The sequence below is a fragment of the Ostrinia nubilalis genome, chromosome 8, assembly GCF_963855985.1.
Source record: "Ostrinia nubilalis chromosome 8, ilOstNubi1.1, whole genome shotgun sequence".
In the NCBI taxonomy this organism is placed as follows: domain Eukaryota; kingdom Metazoa; phylum Arthropoda; class Insecta; order Lepidoptera; family Crambidae; genus Ostrinia; species Ostrinia nubilalis.
In genome coordinates this window covers 8,971,663-8,986,152 of record NC_087095.1, presented here as the reverse complement: position 1 = coordinate 8,986,152, position 14,490 = coordinate 8,971,663, and the positions used below count along the sequence as shown (strand labels likewise).

Sequence of the window (14,490 nt, the reverse complement as noted above, 5' to 3'; positions counted from 1 at the left end):
GTGTGTGTATTATGAGATGCTTGCTGCTTACCTCTGACACGCCCCCGTTGTTGGCTGTGTGGGTACACGAGCCCGGGGGCCCAGTACACGTAGTACACGTCACTAAGTCCGCTGCTCCTGTCGATTCCCTCTTTTTATCACCCTGCGATAACATAAAATATACATCGTACATCAAATGAAACTTTAGATGGAATATGAAGAAAACGAAAAGAAAGTGTGCAAAATGGAAGTAGGAAATCATTTAGTGCGATGAAAGCTACGAAGATAACTTTGGGGGATACATAAAGGGGAAAAATGAAAATGTATCTGATCACGAGTAGAAGAGAAATATGACTCATAAATTACTGACATTCACAAGGTTTGCTACTAACGGCATGATTACGATAGAAAGGGATAAGTAAGACGAAATCAGTTCACGTATCTGGGCATACTTACAGGCTGTTGCAATCCGAAGCAGCGTTAAAAAAAATGATGCGTTAGTTTTCGTGATTATCAGGTCATGTGATGATGCGGGCAAATGGTTTGTTGGGTGACTTCACTTACAGCACCACTAGTCTCCGGTTGGGGGGTATCTGTTGCCCAATGGAGAAATGCCATCGCCTCCTACGTAAATTATATTTAACTTTTAGCACAAGCATGAATGGCATATATTTCGCTAAATCAACTTGGAGAGGAATGCTTCAGAAATATTTGTTTTAGCTAAATAACTCAACTTACTAAAACGGTTTCTCAATTTATAATTGAAGTTGTAGGTATAATTATTGTGATGTTAGATAGTATTTCTTGCAAAATAATGTAATGTAGAGCTTACCAAAATCAAATGCATTCTCAACTAAGTTATTATGTATCATATCCTTTTTTTTTAAACGAGAAATACCTCTAAAGATTTGATTACCCTTTCAAAAACGAATGAAGTTGATTTTGTTGGACTCTCGCACCTACTAGGTATATTCTTAAATGATTTTGAAACTTTGACTTACTGAAGCATACCTTATTTAATGATTTATTCACTTAATTATTACTTCAAATGCTTGGTGTGCGAAAGCTGTAGTATTTTTGTTACTGTAAGCTTTAATACTGGTATTTGTTAGTAAAAAAAAAGCAATGCGTTGTTGCTTATATTTTTGTTTTATTAGTGCAGATTAAAAGACCATCATTAGCACCTTGAAGTAGGTAGTCAATGTCTTCCTTATTTTCTATCATATTTCACATAAATCTGAATTTATAAAACTAACTTTTTAGATGATGCTGAGGTCTTTGTTTCATACCCAAAACGCTTAAAAAAGCGTTTGATTGATAAATTTTGTTATGTGTTTGATAAATATTGTACCGATAATAATTGTATATTAACTGCTTAATAAATAAAATAGCGCAGATGCAACAAATAATTTTCATTCTTAGCCATGCTGCATGGGTAAGGACAAAATATCACATATGTTGTCTATACAAATTGATAATGTAGGTACAGTAGAACATCGGCATTTTCTGGATGATCATATAATTAAAATTTATTAGGACTTTGTTTTATTGAAGATAAGAACTGTGTGAAGTTTGTCTGGAAAAGAAAAACATGTACGTCTGCTATAATAGGTTACTTTGTTATTGATATTCCTTGATGTTTTGTATTGGCAACATTTTGTCCCATAGGTAAAGCAGATTTAAGGCGTTGTTTTTGGAAGGTCATGCTTAATCTATTCTTAAACATAACATAAAAGTTTCTTAATATTTAATAAGCAGTAAGCACTTACCTTATACAGCCGATCAATAATATAATATAATCATAGATGATGTCCTAAATACTCGAGTTACGCATGCTTTCAAAGAGCGTGCTGTTAACAATGGTGATTTTATTGGCCTGATATATTTCTTTTCGCTATTGAGAACTGTGCCTCTAGACAATGTAACACTCGCTATAATTTCGATTCGGTAAAGTCGCATGCAGATTTTTTGTAACTTGGGGGCATAGCGAAGCGGTTACGGTATCAAAATCGATTGTTACATTGTCTACAAGCACTGGGGTTTGTAATACATAAAACAAAGGTGTTTCAAAATAATAAGGAGTATAAAAGAAATATAACAGTTTTTGGAAAGTGCCAATGAAGGTGGCGAACATTCTTACCAAGGGGCTGGCGAGTATAATGCCAATTCTGCTCAGGACAGCGGGCAGTCGCTGCGAACACATCACACACACAATTTGTTCACTCGTGACTGGTGGTCTGACGAGGTGCCAACGTGAACGAAGACTAGATTGTTGTGGCCAGTACATTAAATTATACAAATACTCATAATCATTGATTGAAAGAAGTAACTAGAATTATCTTTTATAAAAAAGTGTACTACACCTATATGCTTTTGAATTTAATCTTATGATCATGTGCCCTCTTTTACCGGTATCAGATAACTGAAATGTCTTTGCAATGTTTTCCCATTTTCAATTTTGCAAAATTTATTAATACTGTACATTCCTCCTGTCCTTTTAGTGTTTTGTGATACATTATGAACGGCGAAGTGTTTAACTTTAGAAGGATTTTATTTAAAAATATGGCCACACAAAATAGTCTTTGACTGATTTTACTGAAGTTATGATTTTGTAAGAGCACGATTGCAAATGAAAAGATATGTGATGGATTCTGACCTCCCAATAGGGTAAAAAATACAAATTCATGCAGTAGGTAATTCTGAAAGAGTGAAGCATGCGGTAGGTAGGTACATAGTAGAGTTAAAAAGAAACAACATGACATCGCCGATACACACATGGTTACGTTTAATTTGATTTCAAGTTATGCTATGTCCTGTTGTTATGTAAAAGAAAACATTGCAAAGAGTATAAGAATAAAATACAAAAAAATTCGCGAAGGATCTACGGGTCCAACATAGTTGACTTCTACGTGCAAAATTTTGATTTAGTGCTTACGGGAACTGGGATCAAAATGACATTTATATTAGCATCTACACATCGTCTATAATAGCATACAGTTTTAGATCCTTCGAGAATAAATTGTGGAGTTTTGTTTGCGTCTGAATGATCAAAATGTATAAGTACAAAATATAGGTGCTGTATGTAATAGAGTAAATAATGTTTCGTAGCAAGAGCAGTTATAATATCAAAATTAAGTAGATATCAGAACTTTTTGTAAATTTTATGTACATACAATATTCATTCATCATTCTATGAATATGCTGCAGTTAAATTTCCACTCACAGGTAAGATTCTGATGTGATTTCATAATGTCATTGAATGAACAGATAAGTCAGCGTGGTTGGATTGAATATTCGCTTATTTGCACATTTAACACTGATAGTTTAGAGAAGCGATAGAGTTATGTATAATATAGGGAGCAAAAGTGTTTTGGTACCGCTACTATGCGGCGCTAGATCAAACAACATCGATCACACGAATCGTTACAACATAGAGAGTGATGAGAGGTACGGTTGAGAAGGTAATTACCTGAGTGACGGGGTTCTCTCCGGGCCTGTACACCACATTGTGGAGGGGCCGCTTCCTCCCCACGTAGTTGACGCACACGAACTCGAGGAGCGAGGCGTAAATAAAGCACATACACACGCCGTCCCACACGTTCATGGCCGTCAAATTCGACACCACCGGCAATGTTGACCGAAAACCGTTTGATGTTGTGAAAAAATTCAACATTGTTGTTACACCTGTATACAGAATTGACAAAATTACAAATTCAGCATTATTGAAATAATGGGGACCCTTTGTAATAAAATATAAGCATGATATTTTGGTATTTGCATTTACTTAATAGTTCCTTATAATACTGGAACCTGTGATTACCTACATTTATAGAGTAATTTAGTAAAAACTGAAATCAACTAAGTAATTTTACTTATTAAAATTCTTTAAAGGAAGCACGATGACGTAATTCGTGCAATAAAAGCGGCATAAATCATTATAAATAGGTACATTGATATTAGATTTGTGCTTACAACACCTAAGAAAAATTTAAGCATTCATATGCCTATTACGTTTATATAGTTATTATTTTAGTTGAAAGACACCTATCTGGCAAAAAAAGTTTATAAATACTAAAAAGTAAATTAGTACGATGGATAAAAAGCAGCTATAAGCTATACACCAACCTATCATTACTCTAGCAGGCACTGCATTCCATTCCAGCCAAAAAGTTATAAACGATGAAGTCACCAAAATGATGCCCGGAATGAAAACTGTGGTGAAGTAAAATGATCTATCCCGCGTGAAGATGAGATCCACTTTGAGGCAGCTGTAATTACCTAAAAATAAATAAGCAATATCTAAAAATAACATATGAATGAAACTAGGCGTTCGTGAGTCGTTGGCCATCCATAACTATTTACATTGCCAACGACAAGCGTACCCTGCAAAAGGAACATAGCGTGTAGTATTGACAGCCGCAGCCACATGTACCAATAGAGAGAAAAAGAAGTGTTGCAAGACCGAGGGCATTCCCATTCGCCAGCCGTGTTTTTACCTATCATGGAACGGGCTGGCACTGCGTTCCACTCCAGCCAAAACGTGATGAAGGAGGAAGTCACCAGTATTATTCCAGGGATAAATACTGTCGTAAAGTAGAACGCTCGGTCTCTAGTAAAGATTAGGTCGACCTTTAGACAGCTGTAGTTACCTGCGAAGTTAACACATTTAGAATACAATTTGAACACCATACAACGCGATACACTAAAAGACTCATAGTTGTATTTTGTTCAAACAATATAAAATATGATGTCTTCTCGGCGGGGTGTTGGGTAAAGGCAATGCTAAAATTCCAAATAACTCTATTCAGAGGCCTTGTAAAATACATTTCTAAAAAGAATACAAATTAATAAAGGACTACTAGTAATCCTAAATGCATGAGTAATGCGTGTTGTGTTTTTATGCGTTCGTCAACATGTCTAGCGACAATGAACATCTTCAAATGACAAGAGAGCGGACTATGTAGGTACTTTAACACGTGCTTCACAAAGATTTTCATGCATGAGATAGATGAAAAAGTGGACTAAACACAAATGGCTTATGAGTGGTTGTGATGGAGTTGTAAAATACAAGTCTTTACCTTCCGCAGTATTGTACATCAATCACTCAGTTGAAACACAAACGCATTTACTCACACATAAGCGGAAAATATACGGCAAATACGATAACACCGGATAGACTGGTGTATCGTCCGGTGCGACTCAAGTACCTTGCTCCTCAAATCGCCTCTGGCAAAGGTTACATGTCAGCTCTTCATCGTCTTCGTAAAGTGACATACCATCAGCTGCTTGCAAAGACGTTAACAAACTCTTACTTTCTAGACTTTTTAAGAAACTTTACAAAAAATATGTACGGTTCTAAGTTTTAGTGTCACATCATTTTCAGTGTTACGTACAAAAATATGACATGAACTAATGATAATACAATGAACATGCGTAATTCTAGCTATGTCCTAAATAATCAAACCATCATAATGTTACACAACAAACACTATAAAGCTTCTACGTCTTTTTCCATGATACACAAAAGAAAATTGTAAAATATATAACCTTTTACATAAATCAAGACCAAGCTGAAAAGAGTTAATCAGAATTTCGATACGATTACTAAAATATCTCTGATCCCTTCTTGTGCAAAGTATAGGATGTGCTTGTAACAAAAGAGAAGGATTTTAGGAGACTAGTCTACATATTGAATAAATGTTTTTAAATAAAGATATTTTTTAACGAGAAGCAATGTTGTATGTTGTAGAATGATGTTTAGAAAAGACTTCGCATTTTACCTCTCCAGCTAGCTTTGATGGGGCAGGGAATGGTCTGGTTCTGGATGAGGTAGGCGTTGAGCGTCGTCAACGAAGGTGACTTCCGAAGAGTGTCTTCATCATTTTTCCACACGTAGGTAATAGCAGATTGTTCGTACGATACTGCAATCAAATCAACATTTCGTTAGTTCATCTGACTTCCGGACTTAATGAACTTTGCTTGCCTAATAAGCTTGATTAGATCTTTGGGTATATGTATAAATAAGGTACAAATTATTAATACTACTTACTACTTTCTAAGGCAAATGAACACAACGGGTCGTCAAATGGAAAGATGTTGAGCCTCCCCTGACAGGACAGTATTAGATGCCGTCGCATCAGGTAATTTATTGTGCCATTGCGGTAAATACGCAATGCGAAGTGCATGGGAATTATTGGATCCTGAAATATAAAATTATTATGATAGAGATCGAGGAAAAACGAAAACAAAAGTTGACCGCCTGGAACCTTTTTGTACTGTTAAAAAGAGTTTTCTTTTATCAGATTTCTTTATTTTTCATACATTGCTTTAACAGATAGAGAATTCTTGTTTGTAAACAATGTAGGTAATTTGTGTTTGAAAAATATATTTGTGTATGTGACGTTGTTTTATATTGTGAACTGGTTGATTTTTAGGGAGTGTCGAAGGAGTGGAATTCATCTCAAAATTTAGAGCGTCGAAAGCTTACTCTGATATTACTTTGATGTAAACTCACACTCAGCCCACAGACCTTAAAGTCCCCATGCATGATGAAATAAGTATCCGGCAACCAGATATCCTCGTGATGGTGGATGGCGTTCAAGTACTCGTACTGCGACTGGTTCGAGTACCGCAGCCGTGGGTCGTACCACTGCTGCTGTAGGAGGAACTCTACTTCGTATTTCTGGAAGAACAATGACCTTGCTAATAGCTGTTTACATTAAAGATACAAATTTAGGCTGTACCACTGATTTTTTATCAAAATCCGCTAATCTCATGAACTTTAGTATGTAATAAGTTATTAGAAACAAACTCTCCCATATAAGAATTGACCAATATGAAAAAGTTTACTCGTACCTACTGTGGATGATGTAATTTTGATGATCTAAGGTAAGCATGATTGGGATTACTCTTAACGCATTCAATACGAATGGACAGTTCAAGATTTAGGGGATAGGTAGGTACTTATTCTTGTTGTTAAAGTTAACCAATGGTATAGCCTAATATCTGATTATAAGAAGATAGGATAACTTACAAGACTAGATTCGTCAGGAGATGCTAAACTAAGAAGTAGCACGCTAACATTTACGGTGAGGACACCTGAAAACGACAGAAACCTTAGATAATTTCGTACATGTAAAGCTATTATCAAACACAGACACATTTAGAGCATGCTGGTAGACTAGAAAGTGCCAATAGGTAGACATATTTATAGTGGTGTTAGAAATATTGAACACACATTTGATAATTTTCAAAGATTATATTTGTTTGTATTAGGTCACGTGTAATACTCATTTTATATCAGAAGGTAATAAGATAAATTAATATGAGAAAATAATGATGCTGAAGTAAGCATAATAAAAAGTAATTTCAAAGAACCGCAATATGTTGCAGCAAGAAAAAATTAATGCAGAATTACTTTTTTTTCAATTCAAAGGGATAACAAATCTGATTTGTGTTTGATGTTTGTGAAAAGAGAAAATCATCGAGTTAAAACAATATGATACTTAAATGTTACTAATATTACATAAATATGATAAAACAAAGTAGATAAATACGACCAGTACCAAATAAAATTAGGTAAATTAGATACTTATCGATATGTAAAATATGGATACTATGGTTTACAATATTTCTTATTTTGGTTGTTTAATTTTGAAAAGTGAGGATATAATGTGTTATGTAGACTACAGCTATAAAACATCAACACGAAGTGCATAAATAAAAATATAACTAAGGTACAAATAAATAAACAGGTACGAGTATACATTAAGGTATAAGCGAAAGATCTACATTGCGTGAGATAAAGAAACCTAAACACTCGGAGTTGCGTGCATAGAGTCGGTTGCAGTACAACACAAAGACGCTAGGGTATGCTTATATAATAATGCTAAGTGGAAAGTAGGGATTTCTCTTTTCATAAACATAGAACACAACGCACCGCGGTTGTGCGAGCGTGGCCGTAGCGAAGACAGCCCGACCCTATTTTGTGCCAGAGAGTCGTTAGGTGATGTTAGACCACAACAGAATTCCGGATCTGCAATATTATATCGACCTTTAAAGTCTTCTCCATTTACCTCATAATTAATTTTTCAACTAAAATAAAATGCACACGACACGCAAGCGAGCAAAAAATATTGAAACACATCTCATATTTACCATCTACTGGTGGGAGCAGTCTTTTGTCATAGCGAGAATTTTTCAGTAGGTTATCCAGTATCTCTTTGTCCGATTTTCCCGCTGCGAAGCTGAAAAATAAAAGCAGTAAACGTTTTAATATTTTTTTACAGAAAGACAATACAAAATTCCACCCTACTTTTGGTAGAGCTTTCTGTTTGCGAGAGCTATTTAAGCAAACGCACTAGAAATTAGGAATAATTTATCAACGTCGTATATCATAGCAAATTAACCGTATGCAAACTCAGACCGAACGGCAGACTTGGTATTGATTTTAGATTAGCACTTATACTACAACAGAGATTCTCTATATGGCCACATAGAACAAAGGAAATTATGCGATGTTTTCTGGCATGGAAAATATTGTTATGTCAGAACATATAGCAGCAAATCTTGATTAGCTTTGCACTTTGAATGAACTAACTCGCTGTTGCATGCGCGGTGCAAACATTGAGGGCGAAACTAGTCTACAAGCCGTCTGTTGAATTGGTAAATGATATAACAGATTCAATCAGCGGTTCCCGAAGTGTGCTCGAGTTATCGAGGCGGGAATCGACGCAAAGTTAGTCATGTCAAACTTAGTATTGCGTTTGCAGATGTTTGGAGGTAACAATATTTGCGGTTGTTTGGTCTTATAACAATACTCACTATTGTTATCGACTGTTATGAACCAATTTGAAGATGTTTTATATTTGACAGTTATGTATAGGACACTTTAAGGTTTTCCTGTTTTAAGTTCTGTTGTAGCTTGAATAAAGTACAATTAGAATAGAGTCCTCATCTCCTTTCCCTTTGTCTTTTTGTAGATGAATTACAAGTTTATTTAATTGTGCAAGTTGAGCAACATTGTGAGGTACCTATTCGTAATTCTAACTTATGGATGCAGCAAAGTAAGACGAATTAACATTTATGACAGGTGTACAGTTACAGGTGTACAGTGTTTCAGGTGAATCATACAAGTAGTACGTGTAAATAAACAGTGGATCGTCATATATGCTGCCTGTAGATTGTTTACCGGCTATTTTGTCCGGAGGGTCTATAACCGGGGCGCACGGTTCGGTGGCTGCGCACCGGATAGCGAATTAGCTCCGGTTCGACGCCCGTCACACTCATATTCACTCTTACTTATTAATTAGTATACGGGTATTTCTCATCGCCACGGTTCTCATCGTCACCTTCGTGGCGAATTTTATTTCTAACTTATTTGAACTTTTTGTAAACAAAAATTGTAGCGCTTGATGTGAAGATTGTATTCTCAGTAAATCAGTCAAATAGTGAGTCTCGTTTGGAAGCTTTAACGTTTTGAATTTTTTGATGCCACGAAAGTGATTCTGTATTTCACAGCAATATTTTTTTCAAACTTTACTACTGTAAATGACTCTTAAGTGTTTATATAACACATATTTTGTCTTATTTTCATAGATAAATAGCAATAACATAATATAAATAGGTACCTACTTAAATACAAGATACAATTTTACCGATTAACTGATCTACTAAGTTACAAGATTCTACGCAATTGGTTTTAAGGGTGACACTGGTGGCATTCTGAAATGCTAAAGAAGCAAAAAACGGATTATCAGTACCTCAATAAAAAAGAACTCTTACTGATTATCAGTCCCTCAACAAAAATATATTTTTTATTTTGGCCAGAGGGCCTCGTATTTTATTATTATTGCAAGCTTTTATTTACTTTCACATGTCTGGTGTAGGCAAATCTTGCAACTTAAAATTGACCAACTTCCCGGTTTCCCATTGAGCTGAAATTTTTCATGCATGTGTAAGTCGGATGACAATGCAATATTATGATGACATGGAGCTGGAAGGTAGCCATAGGAGCTCAGCAATAAAACGACATAACCCCATAGAGTTTGGGCTCATTTGATTTGTATTGATGAGAACTTCCATCCTTTAAGGTAACCGGGGTCTGATGATGAAGCCGGAAGGTGGCCATAGGAAATCCGCACTGAAACGACACTACCTCATCGAGTATGACTTCAATCCTACTTATATGTTAACCAGTCTGATGATGGAGTGGAAGGTGGCCATAGGAACTCCGCAATAAAGCGACACAGCCCCGTTGACTTTGGGCTCATTTAATTCGTCTTAAAGAGTACGTTGGCCTAGATCAGTGTTTTTCAACCTGTGGGTTGCACTCTCCTCATTTGCACAAGTAAATCTCGCGATTAGCTTTTAGTCATATAAATTGAGTAAAGTAATAAGTTGATGGGTTTGAAACAATTTATATTTTATTTTATTCTTTTTAGCGCATTAAAAGCTTGTTTTTCAAAAATATTTTTTATTCCAATCTTTTATAACTCAAACTTCAGATTAAATTTATCTTACAAACAGATACCTACACAGTCACATATACAGACATACATACAGACAGACAACAAAAATACGAGGCCCTTATTTATTTATTGATGTACTGATCTCTACCAACCATGTATAATTTATTAGTTATTAAAATATTGTAAAAACATAAACACCAGTCACTATATTTTAAAATAAACCAAAGCAAGAAATCACTTTCGTGGCCTAAAATCACCTTCGTGTATAAAACACCACGAAGGTGATGCCACGAAGGTGACGAAAATTTTAGTTTTTTATGAATTATCCTTAAATTTGAATTTAACGGTTCAAGTTGAATACTACACAAATAAGTCTAACATGTTGAGTTTTCAATGGCAAAGTTTCAATTAAATTGTTTAAATTTTAGAGGTAGAAAATATTGTTCAAGCAAGCGACGGTATGTCTATGGATAATCACAAAAAGTTACGTATTTTTTTCGCGGAGCGACGATCGACCTATCTCACCTTCCCAATGGTCGAAGCGCGACTGACGTTAACCGAATAGAATGCTGTGATTGGTTGCTGGTGTTCGGTTTAACGGCAATTTTGTATTATTACTCAAAATTTTAGGTACCTAAAATCGTGTGACCAACGTATTTCGCTTTCTCAATTCAAAATAATTATAAGAAGATATTTTTTTGACTGTTGTGTGGAAAGTATATTTAATTACGATGATTTTAGTATATGATACACACAAATTGAATGAAAATTGTGAATGCAGTAACCAAATGTTTCATTGCAACCGAAGGTGTGACACGATGAGAACGCGAAAAATGACCCCGTTTTTTATCGTTTCATGTGATTTTTTCGTATTATTTTTGCTTCTATTACGATAAAATTTATTTTGTATGTAGCTAAATAGATATTTTATCATCTGATTTCAAAGTTGTTGTTCTAACTTATACCGTTTATGAACTATTACTGTGTGACCATCAAATTTGAGTGTAAATGAGAAGTACCCATACAGCCAATGACACATATTGCTTAATAGGGGCAGAAATGTGCCGAAGGAGTGGTCTCCTCTTCACAAGGTATGATGAGTTCTACTTCATTAATGCTGGGTAAGCACTTCATGAGCAGCAAATGTCTATTTTGAAGGTAAGAAATTTTATTAAAAATAAGGTAATGGTGACTCTCGTTTCCTCTACATGAATGTAACGTATAAGTGATAACGAGTATAAGTTCCAGGGGCCATAAACATAGTTACCTAACAAGCACATTGTAAAAACTGTGACATAAATTTTTCCTTCTTGGCTGTTAAATGTTGTCGTATAATCTGGCTATCATAAATTCATGAAGGTACTTTATGTAAACTCTTATAGAGTAAGATCCCTTATTAGCTTTATTTTAAAATTTCCAAAATCAAAACTAGGTAACAGAAGCTTAGGAAAGTTCAAAGCTGGTTCTTACAGAGTTATTTTCAGCAATCTACTTGTGACTATTTCGAAGTATCGTGGTTAAAAACACTTCGGACAGGTGTCTCTGTCTCCGCCGGCTCATCCTTGCTTATCCCGTGTCGCAGTCCCGTCAATTCCCGTCAAAAGGGGATTTCTAGACATCCATTTGTAGAGAATGATTGAATTTTTCGATAAGAGGTTTGAGACCGTTGCAGGACGGAATTTGATCCCGTGTTTCTTTAGGTTAAGAAAATCTCGTAATCCTATGTATGTAAGTATGTGTATTTAATTTAGCTTACTTGGAGAGGTTAGTGGGATTATTGGAGATTTTTATAGCACAAATTATTATTTTAAACATACAAATGAGACATATTATTACTTACATGTCGGATGTCAATGCGGACACCCGGGTGAGCATGAGGAAGCAGGTCACGGCGCGTGCCACCACGCATGACCAACCCATATTAGGACATCTGGAAAAATAAATTTAATCTATAGGCACTAATGGAGAGCGAGAGTTGGGCACGTAAAGGGTAATTTACGGGACCACTGTATTCTATTTGATTGAAACAGTATTTCACCTTTTGGAAAGTACAATATTCCAGTTGTCATGTCTCTTCTAAGTACACAATTATGTAGAGCAAAGCCGGAGCGGGTCACTTTCCTTTATTATAAGACATTATTTCACTATAGCAACTCTAAACGTCAGTGAAGTCAATGCAATGGTAAAATCACCTAGTTATTATTTGAGCGTGCCACCTAGTAAAGTATCTCTAAGCAGTGAAGCCCTGGATATACGTCCAATCCAATCCCCTGGATGTAAATACATTCTTTTCAAGGCCTAGGAGGTATTTCCCTCTACACATGATAAAGCTGTTATTTGTATGGGAACAATTTTTCTACTGACGTGGAAACAATTTTATGTGGCTGTAGATATAACATGCGTGCCCATGTTTACACATTATTCTCCTAAAATAGAAGTAAACTGGTAGGATAACGTCGAAGTGTTCATAAAGTTTGTACACGAGTTTTACGCCGTCAACGTTGGTAGCTGTAACTTTTTTTATGACTTGAGTGTGCGTTTAATACCTACTTTAAAGGATACAAATAAGCGTCTTCAATCTATAGGACAATATCATTTCATTTTTAGACAAGTTTTGTAGTTACGCAGACTCGGCTTTACTTCATTGCCTACACTTTATACAAGATTCTATAATATACTAAGGTAGCTTATTACTTACCTATTTTACTAATTAATAACTAAAGTCAATCGAATGTGATGGATAATAATTAATGATGGTGAATTGAGGCTTTTTTTGTGTTTTCTAACTCCACTTACCTATTAATAAAAAGTGGTCAAACAAACAATATTAATTGCCTGATGGTTTTGAATTAAAATAAATAATGTAACCTAATCTTTCATATTTAACGCAGTGCCGGATACCAGGTTAAACCAAAGTACCTATTGTGGATTAAAAATTCACAAATTCTACATTAAAAACACCCAGAACAATGCAAGTATGTAATAAAATATTCTGAAAGGATCGAATTTGCAACCTCTACTTAAAATTAATGAGCATAATGTCAAAAGTTTTCAGGAAAAACAATATGATATTGTGTTTTCTCAAAGAAAAGCATTTTCCGAAACGGCGGTAGGTGTAAAGCGAGTGCGGACTGTAAGCCGGCTCTGCCACGCCGTGGAACGTAATCCCCGACCAAAGTTCTGCCGGCTGTAAAATGGCGATACAAACTTTTGTCTAACCCCGTGACTCGCGACAATATTGTTACGACAAACTATTTTATTGCGAATTGCTGCTGTGGTTCTGTTAATACAATAAAATCTTTACTTTACAAGCAAGAATGCGGCAATTTTTCTAAGAATTTTGACCATAAAACCTTATCAGAAACAGTAATTGTATGTAAAATGAATTGAAATAGTATGCAATAAAACGTAAAATTACCTTTAAGTAGAGTTTTATGCTTCTGTTAGCATTTCCCTGTATAAGTAGGTATGGCTATTTATATTCTGCATCCATTGCATGTCCTTTTATACCGTGCGGTAGGTACGTTATGTATTATATGGGCGTGATTAGATGGTACAATACAAAAAACTTTTACTGCTTGCATCTATTTGACATTAAAACATTAATAACGTTAAATGCATAATTTGTACGTGAATGTTACCCGCATAGGCATCATGCAAGGCGCAGTGTTCCGAGTGGCGTGCGGCAAGGCCGACACTTTCCGTGATATTATTATTTTTTCGCGGTTACCGTGGAATTGAATACGTGACCTACTTTCAAATATGGTATGACGTCAATGGGGAGACTGCTGCGGATTGCTCACATATTATGCGAATCATTGATGGCGTCTCTTCAATTTGTTGCTGAATGTTTTTGTTAACGTGTTCGTCACCTCCACCTTTCGCAACTGTTTGTTTTGCTATGTTAATGAATTCGATTTTGGAATAATAACTTTAATCTAAACCAACCGCATTAGAACCTAGTTGATTTTCTTTTGTCTGACATGGATAAAATATTATGTAGGTATAATAATTAATCGTTCAAATGTCAAATCAAATCATC

The 14,490-nt window shown here is 35.3% G+C and overlaps 1 protein-coding gene across 5 annotated transcripts in view; it reads right to left on the bottom strand.

The window, feature by feature from the left end:
* Positions 1-14,490, bottom strand: part of LOC135073884 (glutamate-gated chloride channel) — a 92,419-nt gene that overhangs the window by 6,204 nt on the left and 71,725 nt on the right. For 2 of the 5 annotated variants that reach the window (XM_063968118.1, XM_063968121.1), the window contains exons 3-13: positions 12,289-12,378; positions 8,137-8,225; positions 7,013-7,077; positions 6,509-6,661; positions 6,029-6,179; positions 5,760-5,900; positions 4,476-4,628; positions 3,449-3,663; positions 2,120-2,170; positions 544-603; positions 32-142 (exon numbers count right to left, since the gene is read on the bottom strand). In XM_063968118.1, coding sequence (XP_063824188.1) covers positions 32-142; positions 544-603; positions 2,120-2,170; positions 3,449-3,663; positions 4,476-4,628; positions 5,760-5,900; positions 6,029-6,179; positions 6,509-6,661; positions 7,013-7,077; positions 8,137-8,225; positions 12,289-12,368 — 1,269 coding nt within the window. In that variant the 5' untranslated portion in view covers positions 12,369-12,378. Of the gene's footprint in view, positions 1-31; positions 143-543; positions 604-2,119; positions 2,171-3,448; positions 3,664-4,104; positions 4,258-4,475; positions 4,629-5,186; positions 5,262-5,759; positions 5,901-6,028; positions 6,180-6,508; positions 6,662-7,012; positions 7,078-7,918; positions 8,015-8,136; positions 8,226-12,288; positions 12,379-14,490 lie in introns of all 5 variants that reach the window. The other 3 variants (XM_063968117.1, XM_063968119.1, XM_063968120.1) reach the window with 3 other exon arrangements.